Here is a 21,691-nt window from a genome sequence, read left to right on the forward strand (position 1 = left end):
TTTTTTTCTCCCCCCCCCCCCCCCCCCCAGGATTTCTCTGTACTTTGGCATCCTGCAACTTTCCACGTTGGCGTTTGCTTTTAGTGTAATCTTAAAAAAAAAAAAAAAAAAGCCAGGAATCTTACATTTTTTTAAAATAGTCATTGCTCTGTTCTAATAATAACTGTTCCATACACACAAAACTGTTGCTATGTCTACAGGACGTCTTTACACAGATGGATGATTCTTTTTCCTTGCAAAAAGTAACTTAAAAAAACAAACTATCAATAGGCACAGAAATTCAATCCTGTGGGATTCAGCTTAATTTAGGCAAAAATTGCAATGATACACTTAGTTCAGTCTGGTTTGGGTTTTGGTTACAGTATGTTTTTGTGTGCTTCTAAAAACAGAAAAAAAGTATTTATTTATTGTAATCTTTTTCCTTTCCCTCCCCCTTATTAAACCATGCTGTGGTCGGTACTGCTGTTTCTGGTGTACCCTTCTGCATTTGTTATTTAAGCTGTCAATTTTCATTTAACTTGTCAATTAAATTCACAATCTGTTCATCTGGATAGATGTCCAGAACAACTTGGAAGACTTTACAGTGAGCCAAGAGTCACTGTGAATTCTTAGAAAACTCTCTGGCTGCCTCCATGAGGAGCTGCAGGGGGAAATCTTTATCTTACGCAAGTATGAAACTGAATATGCCACTCTTGCTCCCCCCTTCCAAATATATGCACGTTTCTGATCACTTAATTTTTCAGAGTTTTTCACGTTTTTTCCAAGTTTTATGAAGGCAGGTATTCTTCAGAGTGGGACAGCCTTCAGAACCAGGCCTGTTTCTAATCTATTTTTGTATCAAGACTATTTTTGGCTCCTTTGAAGCTCCTAGACTTAAAGTAGTGTAGGAAGGGGGAGTTTGCAGCTTGATGAGGATTCTCAGCCTTTCTAGACTAGTAGGAACCAGCTTTAGAAGTGCAGCCTTAATGTACAAGGCAGGTCTTTGTACATGATCTTGGAGGCTTTTTCAGCAAAGGCCTCCATAAATATTTACTGCATTACATAAGGAGACAGCAGGTCTGAAGAGACATCTAGCATTTATATGGCTAATGTTTTTGGTAAATACTTGAAGGAAGTGACTGAGGGGTCACTATTTCTGTGTGCTATGTATCAGCTGGTGTAATCAGCATCTTATTTCATGAGTAATAGAGTTCAGCTCTCAAGAATTGCAAAGGGGCTTGGAAGGTATATAGACCTCTGAGCAGCAGAGTGCTAAATCATACTCTGTATGTAGGGAGTCATAGTAATTGGGTTTAGCCTAACAAACTCATAGATTAGCGGTTGGTGCACCAATGTAAATAACTCTGCTTTTGTCATGTGCCTTCATGATGTCTTAAACACAAATGTTTGTTATGGAATTGGGCCAAAAAGTACTGTTAATCCTAAAGGCTTCATCAGAGCTTTTGGAGCATGGCTGCTACCCCAAGGTGCTTTGCATCTTAGGTTATCCGGAATAGTCCCTAGAGTTCTGCAGAACTGACATCATATGAGCAAGAAGATACTGTCTTTATTTTTCCAGTTTAAAAATTAAAAAAAAAAGTAGCAGACTGAAGTTGCTAAACTGCTAAATTGGCTTTTTCTTAGTGTTTGGGACAAGCTCTGGATTATGAAATAACCGCTACTTGTAGTGTTTCCATGGGAGAGTGCCTCAGAGGTCATGCTGATGTGTAGTGTTAGAAATAGTGAAAAAATGGGATTTAGATCTGCATCCGGTTTTCTTTGTAGCTTAAGAATTGACAACATGTTCGTTTTCCATCCCAAGTTCTTGGAATCTTGTCAGACTACTTAATTACGACAGTGGGAGGTATCTATACTGCTACACTTGTAGAAAACAGACAAAAGTTCCACCGAGCTGCTTTTCTGTGGTTGCTGCCAATGCTCAGCTGTTTTCTGTAGCTTCATCTGGAAGTATTAGTAAGCAGTGATTACAGCATTTGCAGTATTTCTCATTGACGTAAGGGGAGTTTTGGATGAAGAAGAGCTGGGCACAAGGCCATGCTACATTGTGCTTCCCTGTTTGTCTTTGGAGTTTCGCAAATTCATCCCCAATTCTGCTGTCGTATAAGTCAGTGGGTACTACGTGTGCTCAGGAACTGTCTGAAGGAGGCATTTCCTTAACGGCCTTAAATATTTATGAGTTTGCCTGCCCTCTGTGTACACTCCACATTCTTACCCTTTTATTCACTGCTGTGTTAGCCAGTGGCTTCTGTGCATGTCAGGTTTAAACTGACAGTTTATTCAGTAAAATGTTTAAACTCGCATGGAACTTGAAATGAATGAGTAATTCTGTTAATATCAGTTACTCCACATCTGGAGAGTTTACCTATACGCTTGAAAAACTTGAATTAAAAATTAGTTTATAAACTGGGGACAGTGACTGTCTTCACAGATCTGTACATTACTTAGCACTTACAAATTTTTCCTAATGTAAAAATAAGTCACCACACTCAAAGACAAATATTCTTATAATGAAGCTTGCTCTTCTTTTATGTAGCTTTATCAAAGGCAGGCCCCCCAGCTTGTCTAAAGAGTCATTTATTTGTCAAAAGTTACAGAGCTCTACAACAGAGGAATCATAAAAGGAAACAAGGATCGGACAACCTTAGACACCTATTAAAGGTTGAAAATCACAAGTATTTCCTGATATTTAAAGAAGAACTGTTATGGTAGTCAAATCACCAATCCTTTGGCACAACATAGAATACCATTCTACTTTATTGTGTTATAAATTAACTAAAAACATGATGGCTATCTTGATCCAGCTAAAATAGATTGATTTCGCTAGGACTGTGGATTTTGTCCAGTATCTTATGAATGTTCATAAGGAGACTTAATTTGTCTTGGTTTCTCAAATACTGCATTATATTCCCTTATAACATCTCTAGTCATGTTTTTCTTTCCTTTTCTAATATAGTAACAATCAATTATACTGCATCAGCTTGACACGTGGCACTCAACATGCAACAAAGTTACAGAAAGAGCTATTTCAAATAATGTTTAATATTTTCTCTAAGGAGCACAGTAATGACATCCATATAAAACAGTTCTGGTGAAATGATATCTTTGCAAGAGCTGCAGCCTACTTGGGGTAGAAAACTGACAACTATACTGGAGTTTGCACCTCTTCTGCTCTTCTGTTAAGACATCTATGCATCCATAAGAAAATGGCATACGTACTTCTTCATTATTTTTGTTCTCCTGGTATAGCAGATAAAACCAAAACTGAAGAAAGCTGTGGGTGCATAAGGGTGGTAGAGTCATTCACCTCATTTTTTGATGCTGACTTAGTTTTAAAATATTTTTCCAACTTACTGTCAATGTACCAATTCACAAGGAAGTGATCAGAAATTTTTGTGTTCAGGTTGAGCTGTGGCTGACTTCTAAAGCAGGAAGAACTCATCATTTGAGTTCAAAGTCCAGGTTTCTAATGTGATCCTGAAAGAATGTTTCATCCTGGCTGCAGCAGTGGAAATTAAGGGCCTTACCTAAATGCACTGAAGACAAAAATGACTTGGATCAATGGAAATAATCCTATTAACTACTTTGCTCCTACTCTTTCTTGGGCAATGTGTGAACTGGGGGGGGGCAAGCTGAATGACAGCAAACAGCAGAATGTGAACTTTAGAGGATACAAGAGGGTAATTTTACAATAAGGAAAAAACCATAGCTTCTTAGGTTTAATTTGGTGTTTTCCCATGTTAAATGGCTTGATCTGTATGGTTTGGCATAGCCAGTAGAAGTCCAAATGCATCTTTCCAATAACATGTTCTGCTTGGCTGTTCTTTCAGCATTTCGAAGTTTGAAGAACGATGCTGTTTCCTATATGTGCTGCACAACTCGGATGACTTTCAAATCTATTTCTGCACAGAACTTCATTGCAGAAGGTGTGTCACTGTTGTTATTTTAGAAAAAAACACGGCTTGTGATGGGGTAGATGGTATCTGCATGCACAACAGCAACTGACTGTTTCAGAACTGTAGTGAAAGTTGATCTGAGCATTTTCAGTGATCAACACCTTTCAAATGAAAGCTTAGTACTATAGTATCCTGGAGATGTATGAGGTTTGAAGGGTCAAAGTGCAAACTCAGACAAACATTAGAAACAAATATGATTACAAATTTAATTTTTTTTTTTACATACTTTGTGGGATTATTTTTCTAATACTTACCATATTGAGGCTTACTACAAGTGTTTGTTGCCTCCAATGCAACAACACATCCTAAACTTAAAACTGACTTTCTGAAGTGGGAACATTTGGGGTAACATAAGGTCTGGTCAAGATTTCTCCTTTACTGTAAATAAAATTTTATTTATGATTATGAAGAAGCACACTTGATTTCCTTTACATTAGCATCATGTTTACATAAGTAATATTGTACCAGTATCCCTACAGAAAACTTGGCAAGGGTTTGTTGCATAAAATCAGGGGTGTCTCAGTTTCTCTAAGCTGTGTTTCTGCTCCATAAGCTTGAGGACTGTGGTCTTGAATTGATCCAGAAGGCATTCCCAGAGGAAATTTCATGTCTTTTTGTGCTAAAAAAGGCTGCAACATTACCAAGAATCACTGCAGTACTCCATATTAATGGCTGTGGCCACCTCCCAGCCCAGTCCCTAGCTTGTTCTCTCATCCATTCTAGTTCGTATAGGTTCTTTTACCATGTTCATTCCCCTTCATATCTGAGTACTTCTTAGAAGACAAGTAAGCAATACCTTAGCATGACATGGTATTTGTACTTGCATTATTTCAAAGGGGTAGAAGTCATATGTAAGAGTATATTTTTTAAATGGGAAGTTGTAAAATAGACCCCCTTTTCATTGAAGCAAAACTTGAAGCTAGCCTTCCTGCACTACAAAAACTTCTCCAAATGTGTAGGCAGGACTTCTAGGCACTTCTCGTGATGCTTCAGTACTTTCATTGGACATAAAGAAACGGTGGTATAGGATAAGAATTTCACCTGATACATAGATTTTGAAATATGAATTAAATTAATAATTTCAGACATCATGGATGTCTTGCACATATAAAAGGAGTATGTAAAAGAAGTAGGAAAACTGCAGATTTTTGACTGTTAATTCTCCATGTAAATAGTTTTTTTTTCTTTTTGCTTATACTTAAGTATAGTAAGTCCTCTTTTCATTCATTACTTTAGAGAGAAGTGTTCTCTTTGTCCTGATACTGTCTCAAGTGTATATTTTCTTTTCTCTTTCTCTCCCCTCTCTTTCTCTCCCCTCTCTTTCTCTCCCCTCTCTTTCTCTCCCCTCTCTTTCTCTCCCCTCTCTTTCTCTCCCCTCTCTTTCTCTCCCCTCTCTTTCTCTCCCCTCTCTTTCTCTCCCCTCTCTTTCTCTCCCCTCTCTTTCTCTCCCCACAGGTTTTTTGACATGGTGAACAGTATCACTGAAGAAATAGGGAAGGCTACAGAGGAAGGGGAATGTGATGGAGACTCTCTAGAGGTATTTTTACCCACCCCACCCCCGCTTCCCCCACCATACTAAGAATTTGGGGCTTCTAGTGTAGCATTTCACTGAAGGGAGTAAATTACACATCCCTTCTCTGGAGGAAGTTAGACAAGTTATTGTTTACAAAATTTTATCCTATTCTGTTTATAAATTAATGATTCTTTTTAATGGTCCTCATGTAGGTCCTCATACATTTTTATAACCAGCATAGCTAAATCTCTTGTGTTTCAGTTAGCATACTCGCTTGAGAAGGTACTCAACTCTGGAATTCTCCAGTCGTGCTTATTACAGAGTGACTCTTGTAACAGTTACTTCAGAGTGTAATCATAGTCAGGCAGCATTAGCATCTGTTTAAATTTTAAAGACTGTTTGTTGTCTGTTTCATGCATCACTAGAATTGTGTGCACTTTACATTATTGGCAGGTTGTCTGCACAACAAGTAAGGATATAATTGTGGTAGAGGAGGGCTTCTCCTTGCTACTTACCATCTGTGGGCAAGCGCAGCAATGAACAGCAAACTTAAATCAGATGATGATGTTGGTGCTGCTGGGAGTCTGTTTATACCCTTAGCCCACTAACTCACACTGAAGCTTAGGATGTCCTACTTCTGCTACCACCCCTGTTAGCTAGGTTATAGCTTGCCTGGGTGTGCCATCACACACTGTGTTCTCACCTTGGGTTTCTATCTGAACATATACATGATTGAAAAGTGAGTACAGGGCCATTTGGTGCAAGGCAGTACTTAGGGTGTTTAGGCTTTCTTCTAGGTGGCAGGGAACAGGATAGAGTATCTAAGCCCACGTCCTATCACATAAAAATCTGGTTTCCCGAAGCTCTAGAGACATCCAAAACTAACCGAGAGAGTCAGTGCTGCGTAATGAATACTGACAGCCTTCTGTCCCAGTTTTGATGTTGGCATTTTATAATACATCTGAAATTGAAGATGGGACAGAGAAACCTCTAGAGTGACTTGTGGGATAGAAGCATACCCTATAATGAAAACCTCAGGGTGCCCAATTTGTTTATTTTAGCAAAAAGAAAAGCAGTGGGTGACTTGATTACAGTGGGTAAGCCTTTTTACAGGGAAAACTACAGTGTGCTAATGGTCTCTTTAATCTGTTGAGGAAAAATGTAATTAAATAGTGACACCAAAGAAATTCAAATTACGAGGCATGGCTTCACCATGAGAGTAATTAATTGTTGAAACAAAGTACTAGAAGAAGTAGTGGATTCTCTCTCTTATTCAAAAGATAGCAGTCTTTATTTGGAGGAAAATAAAAAATACTTTATCTAGGCATAAACTACTGGGTTTAGCATGGGCATGAGCATGTGAAATTACATGTTTGTGTTACACAAGAGGACAGATCAGATAATCTTATCTAATGAATATTTCTGGACTGGCCTTAAACTCTTTGAAATTCAAATTCAGCCGAAACCATGCTTAATACACTACAATCCTGACTAACCTCCCTTGGCACACTCTGCTGGCTGACCTGGTGCTGGCAAAATTGAGGTTGTGCTGGTTTTGGAGGATGTGGTCAGGTCAGGAGAGCATCTGGAATAAATTAAGTGCATCCTGCCTTGCTTTCTATGTCCGTGTGGGAGCCAAAGTTCTCAGCTTGGCGCCGAGTGCCCTCTGTTGTCTTCTCTTGTTTTTACAGCACCTGCCCGCAGAATTGCGGGTGCTGTTGAGCAAGACATGCAAGTGTAACTACACAGAACAGGTAAAGGGTAGCTTAGCTTTATGCACTTACTTGAAATGGCTACCTTAGAAGCCAATGCTTCCTGTACAGTCAGTGGAGAGTCAGTGTCGGCACGGTATCCGATTTGTCATTTTGAAGTGTTTTTCTTTCCTTCTCCATGGTCTGCAGAAAGCAACTAGCTTCCTCGATGCCTTAGTTAGGAGCACAGGGTCAGATGGAATAAATCTTATGCCTCTGTTTCATTTCATGTTGTTGTTTGCTTTGCAGTATGATTATGAATATGATGAAAATGGCGAGCGAGTCATTCTGGGAAAAGGAACATATGGCATTGTATATGCAGGTCGAGATTTGAGCAATCAAGTCAGAATTGCTATTAAAGAAATCCCAGAGAGAGACAGCAGGTATAGTAACTGTGGCTGATTCCAAATGTTGTGCATTACGTAATTTCATCAGTAACATCATCAACCAGTTTGCTGATCAAGGAGTACCTCTTCTACAAAGCTGCCAATAAATTACCTGTTTGTGGTATTTAATGGTGTTCCTTGGTTTTGCAACTAGACGTTTCCAAGTTGTGAAATAGAGTGATCACAACTGAGAATTTAGATGTTTACTGGGTTTGGTATTAGTAGTTTGTAATACTCTTTCTTTCCAAAAGAAATATTGCTCAAGTGCTGAATCCCACTCAAACACCTAGTGACAAACCCTATCTACTTAGGCATGCTCAGGCATGTCCTTATAAAAGAACAACTGAAATTCGTGATTTGTGGTGTCCTTGAAAATTCTGAGCCTGAACTGCTGATAAAGATATTTTCCTGTCCTTTTTGTGCATCATTTATTATGGAGCCTCTTAACATTAGAATAATTCATGTGGAACAATCTTTTTGTCTGCATTTTTTTAATGCAGAGTCTCTTTATATGTGTATTGCTGTCTCTCATTTATAAAGGTTGCCATGTAAAGACCAGACACTTAATATCGTGAGTACTTGTGTATCTGGAAGCTTCTGGTGTGTCCTATTTTGAATACATGATTTCCACAAATATTGTGATAAAAGTGATAGCAAGTCTAAAGATAAGATTTTTCAAATGAAACTGACTGTATTAAACTGTCAAGTTATGCTTTAATTCTACATTAGCCTTTGTTTTTTGTAGTCGAGTGTTGTACAAGCTGCTGCTTAACAGGTGACTTGAGTGCCTGGATCTTTAAAGTGCCTCTCAGACAGACTGTAAATTATTATCAAAGGCTGTAACTCATGCTTATGTTCAGGAAGCTATGAAAAGTAGGAAATAAAGACATTGCCGTGGTTGCTAACAGAAAGATAAATCACTCCTTTCCCAATGGTTGAAGAAATAACTTTTATGAAGGAAGCTCTTCTGATAAAGACAGAACACTGCTTGGTAGCAGGAGGAATCGCATACTAAATGAATGTAGGGAAAATATTGAGTGTACCAACTGGTAAATTTTTGTCCATCATTTCAGTCAGGAGTGGAATCCATATTTCCAAGTTTCTTGTCTTCTTTTGCCCATTTGGCTTTTTTGGTTTACTACTGTGATCTACTGGATAGCTTGTCCTTCAGCAGGATTTCCCATATTTTGGCATGCTGCATTTCTTCTGTAGGAGGAAATAACTGTATCCTTGTTTGTGCAGTGTTCAATCCACAACTAATATCAGGAAGGAAGTTGGTTTTACCCGTCCCTACATAGCAGTCGCCTCAGAGAGTGCTTGTATTCAAAACAGTAAATACAAGAGGCTATTCTAACCCACCACAGTGGCTGTTACTCCTCTCACTTTTATCTAGAATGTATGTCCCTGGGAGTAAAACCACCGTTTGTGGAAGAGGAGCATTATTCTCTACAAGCTGTCCAGTATCAAGGACTGTTATTTAAATTGTATTGGAGCCTAGATGTTGACAGGACACTGTGTGATTATAATGTTTTCTTTGTGTAATCTACAGACTGGGAGGTCAGTAATGCCACCTGGTGTCCCAGCTCAGTTTCTTTTTGGTGGGTCTCTTATGGGCCTTCCTTCTGTTCTTCTGTCCTCACTTAGCTGTTTTTTTCTTTGATGTCTGAAAAATGAATCCTTCTAAATCTTTTTGAATCCATGTATATATTGGCTATTAAATATGGATATGTGTGTGATCTAATAATTTTTCCATACTCACGCTCTTTTAAAGATACTGGAACTTAGATTATGGAAAGGGGAATCCAAGGGAATTTAGGGGAATCCTTCCACCCTCTATATTGTTATTGTAAATTTAACTTGAAGATGTGTTATAATTTCTCAGAAAGTATGGCCTCAATTACATAAAACAATCTCTTGACTCAAAATAGAGTTGCAAGTTTTGTATGTGCTAAGAAGAAATTTGTTGTTTGTAACAACTGTGGTTAATAGAAAGATAGCCTGAGTAGTGCAGGAACTACTTCAAAGGAAAAAAGGGTTATTCCAGATTTTTCTTCTCCAATATACATTTCAAAAGAATTTTCAATGGAAAAGGTTTCAGGTTCAATGTGCAAAGCATACTGGAAAACAGATTATTAAGAAGTTGTTAGTCTTTCATCTAGACTTTCAAAAATATTTACAGGCTTCCAAGACAAATTTCAAGTATTTTTTTTTTTAATGGCAAAGTAAGAAAAATTTATTAATTTATTTCTGATTAATTATAACCTGATCTTTTAGCACTTTGAAAGAAATCTGCAGAAATAAAAAGATTCATCTCTGAAGTTAATTCTTAACACTTTCAAAGTAAAAATGACCATCTTTTGGATTCATGAGAAATAATTAAGTTCCAAGTCAAAGCATGGCCAGAAATGCAATGATTTCTGTGCAAAAAGCAGTGAGTCTTCGATACATCTATATGTTAAATATAAGCTACTGAATAATGTACTTAATTGTCAGGAAACGTTAGACTATGGACACACATTCTGAAAGAAAAGGAAACGTTCCTGCAATGCTGTTGCCCTCAAATGCATTTCCAGTACTACAAAATAGTACCAGTGGCCATGTCAACTTTCCAAGTTAAAGTAAAACTATGTTAGGTAGGTAATAAGATCTAGCTTTCTAGGATTTAGAATTTGTCTTTCTTCATACCATTTAAAGTTTCCTAATTACCAAGTTCTAAAATAATAAATGCTTCATCCCACTGGAGAATTTTCTTATGGCTTTATTTTATTTGCTAAATTATTTTAGTTGCTCAAGACTCAATTAACTGCAGTTTAAAAGTGCAAGGGGAAGAATTATAATGGTCTTGCTGTTGCTGCTCTGAATGAATATCCCATTAGTAGAACTCGGGAATATAATCTCTGATGATTTTGCATTTCTGAATGACTAACAGCGTAGTCAGAATCTTTATAGTCATGTGTGGAGAGGCAAACAAAAACTCAAATTAGTTTTTATTAAATAGACTCGGAGTTGCATAATCATACTTTTCATTACCCAAATACTTTCCTTGTTTTCTGCAGCAGTTGTTTTCCAGAGGGATTTTCAGATGCCCACCTTTTTTTTTCTTTTCCCTCTATGTTTTTTTTAAGAGTTCAGCCTCCACTTGTAGCTTAATGCTGCTGTTAGGGTGAGCTGATAACTACCTGCCTCAAAAGGGAGTGGAGCTTACAGGCACTTTTCCCCTAACAACTTCAATTGCATTCGTGCTTTGATTGCATTCCTGGCACTGGCACTCTGCTGGGTCCAGGGAGAGCTAACTCCTGAACCTGAGGCAGCAGGAAGCTACCCTTCCTCCCAGTAAATAAATAAAATAAAAGTTTTCTGCCAGTTCATTATGGGACGAGAATGTAGCAGTGTTGTTGTGAAGTCTATGCTGAGACCAACCTGGTAAAGGTGGCAGTAAAACTATTCCTTTTGTTGGCAAGTTGCTGGAAGGTTGAGTTTGCAGTTATGTTTAGTACTCCCTCAGTGTAAGCATCAGAATGTCTTCCACTTGCTCAAGACTTTGCAGCTCCTTCTTGCATCTGCACTAACAGAAGGAGGTCTGTGTCCTTCATCTATTTCAGCTACCCTGAAAGTCTGACTGCAGATGTTAGCGCTTTAGTGAAAATAAGCATATTGCTTACGTTTTGCCAGACAATGCACAGAATCTGGCAGCTGACCTGCTTCCAGCTCATCCGTGGTTGGACTGGCCCAGGGAGCACATCAGCTGCTGAGCTCTGGTGGTGTTGCACACTGGAGAAGGATCTGGACTCCAGAAACCTTCTTGGCAAAAAGACTGCTGAAAAGCTTACATCTCTGAAAAATTTTTTACCTTGGACTACATTTGGTGAAATTGTTTTGATCAGTTCTTCTCAATATCTCCCCATGAAATGATTTCTATTTTCTTACTCTGATAGCTATCCATTCTTGCTTTCAGATAAGACTCCTATGTAAATCACCATTTCAATTTTAATTAATTAGTTTTCATTCTTGAGGTGATTTTAATTATACACTAACTTTATGGCTTACTAGTTCACTTTGGCACTAGTCTGAATCCAACCGCTTGCCCAGCTGTTCATTCTCTTTGAGTTAGGCTGGAGAGGAGTTCATTTTCCACAAATTTTGTTTTGCTCAGTCTGTCTATGTACATTTATAACACTTTGTGTGTGTATGTATACATAGTATACATATATATTTTATATATGTTATGTGTATTCATATAGGATTACATAATTTTTTAGTTTGTGGTAGTCACAACCACTGTTGTTAAATGCATCTAACACATAGTCATTTTCAGTGTAAATGTCTTTCATGGGACCTAAAATAGAACTTTAGGTACTACAGTAAACACAAGACTTTCTTCCCAAAGGTCAATATTGCATCAACTGCTTCTTTTCTTTCCAGGTACTCCCAACCTCTGCATGAAGAAATAGCTTTGCATAAGCATCTCAAACATAAGAACATTGTCCAGTATTTAGGTTCTCTTAGTGAGAATGGCTTCATTAAGATATTCATGGAACAGGTGCCAGGTGGTAAGTTGTGGGGGAGACTGCTTTGGTGGTTGGTTGGTTTGTTTTTTAACATTTTAAAATTATAAAAACCTATAGTACTGCAACAAGATGTATTTCATGCAAATGTAATATTCTTTACTATCTCTAATTTAATGGGGAAAACTGTGTCTTCAAAGTGCTTGAGTCCTCTCATTCAGTATTTAGATAGGATGTGCTACAGGTACAGCTCAGATCATTGCTGTGGCAGGCTACGTCCTTTTACCTACAAATCTGTGGTGGGTTGACCCCGGCTGGGTGCCAGGTGCCCCGCAAAGCCACTCTATCACTCTCTTCCTCAGCTGGACAGGGCAGAGAAAATATAATGAAAGACTCATGGGTCAAGATAAGGACAGGGAGAGATCACTCACCAAGTACCGTCATGGGCAAAACAGACTCAACTTGGGGAAAAATTAATTTAATTTATTACCAATCAAATCTGAGTAGGATAATCAGAAATAAACCCAAATCTTAAAAACCACCTTCCCCCCACCCCTCCCTTCTTCCTGGGCACGGCTTCACGCCCGGATTCTCTCCCTTTTTCTACCCTAGTAATGCAGGGGTATGGAAAATGGGGGTTGCAGTCAGTTCATCACATGTTGTCTCTGCCGCTCCTTCCTCCTCAGGGGGAGGACTCCTCACACTCTTCCTCTGCTCCACCATGGGGTCCCTCCCATGGGAGACGGTTCTCCACGAACTTCTCCAACATGAGTACTTCCCGTGGGTTCTTAACGAACTGCTGGGCCCCTTCCACAGGCTGCAGTCCTTCAGGCACAGACTGCTCCAGCGTGGGTCCCCCACAGGGTCACAAGTCCTGCCATAAAACCTGCTCCAGTGTGGGCTCCTCTCTTCACAGGTCCACAGGTCCTGCCAGGACCCTGCTCCAGTGTGAGCTTCCCACAGGGTCACAGCCTCCTTTGGGCACCCACCTGCTCTGGCGTGGGGTCCTCCCCGGGCTGCAGGTGGAGATCTGCTCCACCATGGACCTCCCTGGGCTGCAGGGGGACAGCCTGCCTCACCATGGTCTTCCCCACGGGCTGCAGGGGAACCTCTGCTCCAGTGCCTGGAGCACCTCCTCCCCCTCCTTCTTCACTGACCTGGGGGTCTGCAGGGTTGTTTGTCTCGCATATTCTCACTCCTCTCTTCGGCTGCAGTGATGTTGCACAGGTTCTTTTTCCCCTTCTTAAATACGTTGTCCCAGAGGTGCTACCACTGTCGCTGATGGGCTCAGCCTTGGCCAGCAGCGGGCCCGTCGCGGAGCCAGCTGGCATTAGCTCTGTTGGACATTGGGGAAGCTTCTAGCAGCTTCTCACAGAAGCCACCCCTGTAACCCCCCCTGCTACCAAAACCTTGCCACACAAACGCAGTACAAGAACAAAGATAATCTGTGGTCATCCTATTAGAAAGGCTGTAGCTAGTCTCAGTTGACTGAGCCCTCCTCAGGTACCTAACACAAGAGAAAGGTGGCTGGTGATTGTTGCTTTTGTTTGAGACCAAAGAACTCCCAGCAGCCAGATGCAACAAAAATCCCACTTCTTGAGCTTAGTTTTTTGAGAAACTGTGGAGTTGGTGTATGTACAGAGACGTGCACATGCACATCCCTTTTTCACTCTTACAACATTCCTTTGGGACAACTTCTCTCCAGGCATAGGAGGGAGGTGAGTACATTAATTAATTAAATGTGTTCTGATCTGCCTGCTTGAGGAAGCAAGCATATGCTTCTCTGCTGCAGCTGAGGCCAGTGGAGATACTGACAGTCTCTTTTTAATTACTCAGGCCAGTGATGATGCAAGTAAGCATTTGCCTGGAGAGGCCTTTGGTTATAGAATAGGTCCCTGCACTTGGTTTGGCATTCATGTTTGTTGTTACTTTTTTTTTTCCTTTGGAGGAGAAGGCAGAACTTAACTAGATTTTTACTCTCACTTTTTTGCTCTCCAAAATTATAGGCAGCCTTTCTGCTCTTCTACGATCAAAATGGGGACCATTAAAAAATAACGAGCAGACAATTGGCTTTTACACCAAGCAGATTCTTGAAGGATTAAAATACCTCCATGATAATCAAATAGTGCATCGAGACATAAAGGTAAGAATTTGCAGAGAATTAAGCCCTAAAAATGGTTATGCAGTTACATAACACTATTTGTCCTGTAATTTAAAAGCTTTTTTTCTGAAAGTTCTTTATTTTCACATACCCTCTCTGCTATTCTGAACTGTGGGTTACGTACGTGAACCATTGTTGATTTGAATTTGCACAAACAAAATATTTTTCTTATTTTAGAAGAAATGACATATAGCCACTTCAGATGTAATAAAGTGGATATTTTTATTTCTGTTTTCAATTACATGATCGAACTTTAATAAAAGCTTATTAGAAGTGGAGAAGATTGTGGATGAGATATTAGGAGGTTCTCTTCCAAGGAGATTACAGATGAAAAAGTTCCCTTAAAAAAAAAAAAGTCGTCTTTTCCCCTCTCTTAAGATTCTTTAACTGAATTCCTGTAGAATTCCTGTATTAGGGGAAGTTCACTTTGAGATGAAGTTTCTGATAATGGGATTACATAAGGCAGGAACGCTATTGATTCTTCTTTCATCTCCCATCTTAAGAGCCTTAGGAGGTAATTGTTAGTTACTAAAGAGTGTATTGTAGAAACAGGCTATGCAAGAAGTCTTAGATGAAGAGTCAGCAGAGAAAAATAATTGCTCTGAATGTTCTGTTCCTCAGGGTGATAACGTGCTTATCAATACATACAGTGGAGTGTTAAAGATTTCAGACTTTGGAACTTCAAAGAGACTTGCAGGAATCAACCCATGTACTGAAACTTTCACTGGTATGTTCCCAGAGGAGACTCTGTTTCCTCACTTGAGCTGCACATGTAGGGTCAGAATCCACAGCTGCTGAACTTTCATTGACTTCAAATCAATGTAAAAGGTTGTTGCAAGGATAACTTTTTGTATACCTAATCTTAAGCTATACACTGTACTTGTGTGAACTGTTCAAAGAGAATGCTGTTTTGTAAGTCCTACTTGAGGCATGAAAGTTCTCTACAACAGAAGAGCTGTGTCTTTCCTATGTTGTATTTGAGTCTCTTTTCTGTGCGCATGGGTTTTTCATCTTGCTGATCGAAGGCTAACTTTTTTTTTTTAATTTCATGACTGGCTTGGATGTCTTGCCTTCATCTCCAGAATTGCTTATCTACAGAGCCTGTCATTAACTTGATCTTCATTCTGACTGATAATTTGATTTGGTTGTTAAATCATGCAGTGGCACTGCATTAAATCATTATGCAAAATGAGAAGTGACTGTTATTTTAATGCCATCCTCTGGTCTTCCACTTCTGCTTTAAATGAAACAGAATGCAGAATGATGTGTCAGGTTGATTCTCTTACTTCAGAAAAAGGGTTTGTATCACCTGCTGGTTTAGATTCAGATTTCAGGTTTCACTTGCTTTTCCTCTCTGGATGCAATTCACGGTCATCTTCCTTATTTTAATCTTAATCTATAAATACAGTAAATGAAAATTATGTCTCGTCCAAAGCTCATTGAAACCTCTTAATAATTGTCATTGACTTTGAAAAGCTATATTACCAGATCAGTAGATGATATCAGATGCTTTTAGCACAAGTAATATTTTGAATAGTATTTTGAGTTTTATGTAGAATGCATATGGAAATTTTTGAATTTTGAATAATAGAGTGTTTTGGTTTTTTTTTTAAAAAAACTCTCCTGATACTGCTCACTCCTCGGTCATTTTGTTCCTCTTGTCCTTCAGCTATCTATTTGTTTCATTGGTGCACGTAAGTAAAAAATGAGTATTTTTTAAACAGGTACCCTTCAGTATATGGCACCAGAAATCATAGACAAAGGGCCACGTGGCTATGGGAAGGCTGCAGACATCTGGTCTTTGGGATGCACAATCATTGAGATGGCTACAGGGAAGCCCCCATTTTATGAACTGGGAGAACCACAAGCAGCTATGTTTAAGGTCAGACATCTTCCTTGTACAACTCAGGCCAGTATTTGTAAACATAGGAAATCTTATGACTCTTTTGGAGAAGCTAGAATTAGAGATTGCAGGAAGAGAAGATAAAGGAAATACTTGGTTAGTGAGGATGTGAAGAAGAATGAGCTGATTCAATTGAGTGGGAGTGCTGTTTAGTTTTGAAGAGAGTAATGGAGCAAGAGCAGCTATTCAGCAGCCTGGGTGTTTAAAAAAAAAAAACACACAAAAAAACCCCCAAACTAAAACAAAAAAAACACCTGAGAAAAGAAGCAGTTTTTTGCTTTGCAAGAGCCTCTACTTGCAGTTGTGGGTTTTTTTAATGTAATTGTTTATACAGTTTATAATAGGGTTTTTTTTTCTCTGAATTGATAAACTAGTTACAGAAATATAACATCAAAACTTAAAAGCAATATACCATTTTACTATCTATACACTTTTTTGATGCTATTTAGTGTTTGGGAAAAGAACAGTGTAGGCCATTGTCTTTCCCTTTATTTGTCTCAGGTGGGAATGTTTAAAATACACCCAGAGATTCCTGAATCCATGTCTGCAGAAGCCAAGGCTTTCATATTGCGTTGCTTTGAACCAGATCCTGATAAACGAGCTTTTGCTCATGAGCTACTTATAGATGAATTCTTGAAGGTTTCAAGCAAAAAAAGAAAATCCGCATCAAAGCTCTCAGGTAATAAGCATTGCTAAACTCAATCTGGAATTTTTCTCTTGTTGATGATACTGTTTCCTGAAACTGCTGATTTAGTCTTTAAGATGAACACAGATCTCCATCCCAGGTGAACATTCAGTTGTAACCTTCTGTTCTAGCAGCTTGCTGCAGAAACACTGTTGTAGCAGAATTCTGTTATCATGTGGTCACAGAGGTGATTTATCTAAATATTTCTTAAAAGGTTTCTAAAAGTCTGTTTATGGTTTTGTGCAGCTTTTGTGGTTGGCTGTTGTTTGTTTGTTTTTTAAATTTGCATATGTTTTCGTTCAAAGAATGTTTGCATAAAGTACATTTTGTGTAAGGTTAGAACATGCTATCGAGCCTCAGGGGAGTTTTCTACATGAGCAAAAGAATCTTTATCCCATAGCAAATGTGTATGCACTGCATTATTGTTGTTTCACATACTCATTTCCTGTAGTGTTCTAAATTATGGAAAGTAACAAAGAAGTTTTGAGAGTATGAATGACATATTCTATGTCTGCATATATATGTATGAAAATATCTTCTGTATATTTTTAGCATGGTACCTAAAAGAAATAAAAATACCAGGTAAAGGAGATGGCACTGGATGATCACTTTTAACATGGTTTTCATCCCCTGCAGATTAACTTTAAATCACAATAGACTACACTTTTAGAGACTGCAGACAAGAGAGTTCACATAGTCCATAAAAATAAGAAGAGACTTATCTTTTAGACTATGCTTATTTTCTCAGTTAATTTCAGCACATTTAACTGTCTTCTTTCTTTGCTTTTCTCCCACAGTTCTTTCAACTAATACAAATGGTGAGTTTCAACATACTTCTCTATCATAACTGTGTAGCTACTGTGGTTATCACTTATTCCGGTGTAATTTGTCACACTAAAATGTTGTAAAGAGAAGCGGGCACAATTATGAAAATAAGTAACCTTTCTCTGTTAGGAACCTCTAATTCATTGTGCAAATTTAAACCACTATTTGTAATCCTACCAGGCTACGGCTTAATAATCTAGGCAGGTGGGTAATACAGACTTGAAGAGCTGTGTTGTTACAGGGTCATTTAGTGGAAATTTGAACAGGAAACTCAATGGCTGTTTTATAGTAGCAATAGAGCCAAGGTTTGTGGAGAAAGATAACAGACTTTTATTAAGGTAAATTCTATGATTGAAAAAAGCGGAATGCATTTGACACTCCTTGTCAGGCCTCAGTACAGGATACTCATCCCTTTCAGGAAATGAACTGGGGGGAGGAGGGGGGAACTGAACAAACACAGTTATCTTCATGCTGAGTTGCTATCAAAGTACATCTTGAAATATGCACATGTGAAAGAGGTATGAATAGTTTCTTGCAGCAGTAATGTATGCTCTGGATTTAAAAACAAAAGTTCTGCATGTTTATTATTAATCAAAGACTATGAACTAATTAAACTTGTACAAAATAATCTGATAAATAAAGGTATCTTATATGTGTTATAGTATATATACTTATATGTATTGTATATATAAACATATATATTTATATACACACATAAAATTAAGATCTTGGAAGGTGCTGGGATGACTTACCCTGTAGAAACATTTTGCTACTGCTGAAAGTGCGTACTGGTGGTACAAGACGTGCGTTCACTCCAGTGGTGAAGTTCCATAAGTGAACTTGCAAAGAGCCCAGCATTTCTGTATCTCGGGAAGCTTTTGAATAAAAACATAACTGAGAGTGCTATTCCAGAAGAATAAGCTTTAGGAGTTTTTTGTCGATTTTGTTTTAATATTTTGTATTGGTGTGTGGGAAGACTGGAGTCTTTCTGTTTTCTCTGAAAGAATAACCTTTTCACTTTGGAACTGTCATGGCACTATTAAATTCTAATTTCTGAATATTCCTATATGAATAGAGTATCTTCGGAGTATATCCTTACCTGTCCCTGTTCTGGTGGAAGATACAAGTAGCAGCAGTGAATATGGTTCTGTCTCACCTGATACAGAATTAAAAATTGATCCATTCTCTTTCAAAACAAGAGCCAAATCCTGTGGAGAAAAAGATGGGAAGGGAATCCGTTCCCTTTTTCTGAGGTAAAGAGCTATCTGGCATTTATGTTACACAGTAGATTAGGAATGTGTGCATTGGGGTGGCTTTTATAAAGTTTCTTTTCACTGACTGTCTTTCATTCAGCATCCCAGATGAAAATTTTGAGGATCACAGTGCACCTCCTTCACCTGAAGAGAAAGATTCTGGGTTTTTCATGCTGAAGAAGGATAGTGAAAGGAGAGCCACCCTTCACAGGATATTAACTGAGGACCAAGAGAAGGTGGTGAGGAACTTGATGGAAGCTTTGGCTCAGGTAAAGTAATTTCAGAAAGCAACAAATTTTTATGGAATTGGAAGACTTATCTGCAGTTACCTGGAACTTTTGAAATTATACATAGTAAAGTAATTAAAAAATAAAGTTTGATTAATCTAGAAGGCATACACCATGTAAGCTTTCACAATTTATTGTTTTATTTGGGCTATTAAAAATAAGCTTTGAAATTGTTTATGCTGCATTACATATGCTTTTTGTGTGGTTTGTAAATACTATATGTATACCTGGATATTAGTGCTGGCCAGACAACAGAAAAATGTGTTTTCATTATATTATATTTTACCAGTGATTTTCAAATGGGACTGAGGCTGTCAGGTCAGGTTGACACTGTCAGGTTAATCATCCCCAGAGGGCAATTACCTTGCCCCTATTTTAGAGTTCTATCTTCTGGCTGACTAGTTTGATGGAGGGAGGTGTAGGTGTTTTGGCCTGCTCTGGCCTTACGTTAAGTTATTGCATAGAAAAAATGTGGCTGACTGGTACACCATTGCCTTCTAGCCAACAGCCATAAAAGGGGAAAGAGGGAGCTAGGGAGAAAAGAAATTGCAGCTATTCCTCGCAGCAGTTGGGAGCACATATGGAGGGGGAGGGGAGATGGAGTGACAGTGGGAGCTACAGCAAACAGTAAAATAATTGCAGAACGACCTTTTGGCTTTCCTTTGTGGGGACGATTCATGATGATGTATCATTCAGGATGACACTGAATAAATTACAGGTCATGACCACACTGCTAAATGTTGCAACACTGTAATTGGGTGACATGACTTTTTGTTCTTGTTTGTAATGTGTGTGTTAGTAGTTAATTGACTTCATTCTCAAGGCTCAGTATTGCTGGTCTAAAACATATTTGTATAAAATGTGACGACTCATCTTCTAAAGATAGTACTGTTTAGAAACTGATGCAAACAAATATGATTCTTATGCATGTAGTACAGTTAATGTAATTGGAAATTGCTGCCGTGCCAATAAAAAGAGCTTCTAACTCTTGGTGGGGGGAGGGAGGAACCCACAGTTGTCCTGGTAACTATAGAAAGTGTTAAAATAGAAGGCAATGAGAGATGCCAGTGATCTGCGCTTTGCTAGAGTGTTGCTATAACAGACACAGTTGTTAGCATGTGTATGAAAGGAATAATAAGTGATAGTGAGGGGCTGAAACTCAAGCACAGAATCCAGAGAGGATGCTTGGTGTTTCATGCCTTCCTCAGCTGGGGCTGGAACAGCCCAAGAGAGGAGCAGAGAGACACAGAGTTTTAAAGCCAAAGAGTTTAAAGCATGTGTGCCTGGAACTGTCTGCCCTTCGAGAGGATGCAGGACTCTAGCTCCCAAACACTGTTTTCTCCCTTGAGAGAGGGACCCTGGTCAAAGAGTAGGAAACTTACTCAAACCGCCAGGAAGTGGTAGTAACTGCAATTAAGGTGAAGTTGAGTTAGCTTCTTGTTATGTCCTGCGTAAATGCAAGAAGTTACCAATAGATGGAAGCCTGACTTGCTTGTTAGGCCTCATCAGGATTTAGGCTTTAATAGCACTTTTCCCTTCACAAAAACTTTTCATAAGAACAATTTCAACAAAGTTGTTATGTATGTGGGCTAGGGGAGGAGAATGACCCTCCCAAAATAGGTCACTCTTTCTTATTAGGGAGCCATACTGGTTGCCCTGTCCCCAGCATGCCTTGAGGGACTTGGATCTTCTAGTCCAGGGCTACAGTGTGTTATGTGTCCACCTGTCTGCCCTAATGGTTTTTTAATTATTTACACAAAAAGAAGATCAGCTACTGCAGGACAGAGTGAGGGATCCACTTCAGTATAGCCAATCATCAGGTGAATTCTCCAAATCAAAGCAGATCAGGATCAGAGCCTAGGATCTTTTATCTCGGAGATGGGTACTTTAGTCTGTAGAATGTTTGACTGCTCTAGAGCTTTTTCTTTTCTTTTTTTTTTTTTTTTTTTAGTTTCTCTCTTTGTCTCAAATAATAAAATTATCTTTGTTTGATCCTCATCAGAATTAATGAACTACAGTTAAAACCTCAACTTTATTGGCAGAGTTCTTGACGTCTGGCCAGCTATAACATACACGGCATAAAACTGGCAAATGCAACAGAACCAAACACCATATGTCCTTCTGTTATGGAAAACACTGTTAGGCATCTTCAGTCTATATAAATAATTATTTAGCTTCCTTCAGAATAAGCATCTAGTACTTCATGTTGAACACCTAGTATGGTTTTCCATGTCTGGTTTAATTTTAAGATTGAGAATTGAAATTTGTATTCAGTTGGCATAACTTTACTTTGGAGAGTAAATACAGTCCTCTACTTCCTAGTTACATGCACTGATTATTCTGATGAATGTGTTTGAGCCTTTTGCTACTTTGGTAGCTCATGCAAAAACATAAAAGGTTTTAAAAATAGGCATATGAATATTTATAATAGAAAGGTGAGAGATTTGTAGATCTGCTCTAAGAATAGGT

At 38.6% G+C, this 21,691-nt stretch overlaps 1 protein-coding gene across 1 annotated transcript in view; it reads left to right on the top strand.

The window, feature by feature from the left end:
- MAP3K5 (mitogen-activated protein kinase kinase kinase 5) overlaps window positions 1-21,691 on the top strand; it is a 107,578-nt gene that overhangs the window by 71,723 nt on the left and 14,164 nt on the right. Inside the window, exons 13-23 of the mRNA XM_010574640.1 lie at window positions 3,828-3,923; window positions 5,409-5,490; window positions 7,467-7,600; window positions 12,026-12,153; window positions 14,115-14,251; window positions 14,891-14,996; window positions 15,994-16,151; window positions 16,674-16,851; window positions 17,655-17,675; window positions 18,758-18,935; window positions 19,036-19,204. Coding sequence (XP_010572942.1) covers window positions 3,828-3,923; window positions 5,409-5,490; window positions 7,467-7,600; window positions 12,026-12,153; window positions 14,115-14,251; window positions 14,891-14,996; window positions 15,994-16,151; window positions 16,674-16,851; window positions 17,655-17,675; window positions 18,758-18,935; window positions 19,036-19,204 — 1,387 coding nt within the window. The remainder of the gene's footprint in view (window positions 1-3,827; window positions 3,924-5,408; window positions 5,491-7,466; window positions 7,601-12,025; window positions 12,154-14,114; window positions 14,252-14,890; window positions 14,997-15,993; window positions 16,152-16,673; window positions 16,852-17,654; window positions 17,676-18,757; window positions 18,936-19,035; window positions 19,205-21,691) is intronic.

The sequence above is a fragment of the Haliaeetus leucocephalus genome, unplaced genomic scaffold (assembly GCF_000737465.1).
Source record: "Haliaeetus leucocephalus isolate CR32 unplaced genomic scaffold, Haliaeetus_leucocephalus-4.0 Scaffold450, whole genome shotgun sequence".
In the NCBI taxonomy this organism is placed as follows: Eukaryota; Metazoa; Chordata; class Aves; order Accipitriformes; family Accipitridae; genus Haliaeetus; species Haliaeetus leucocephalus.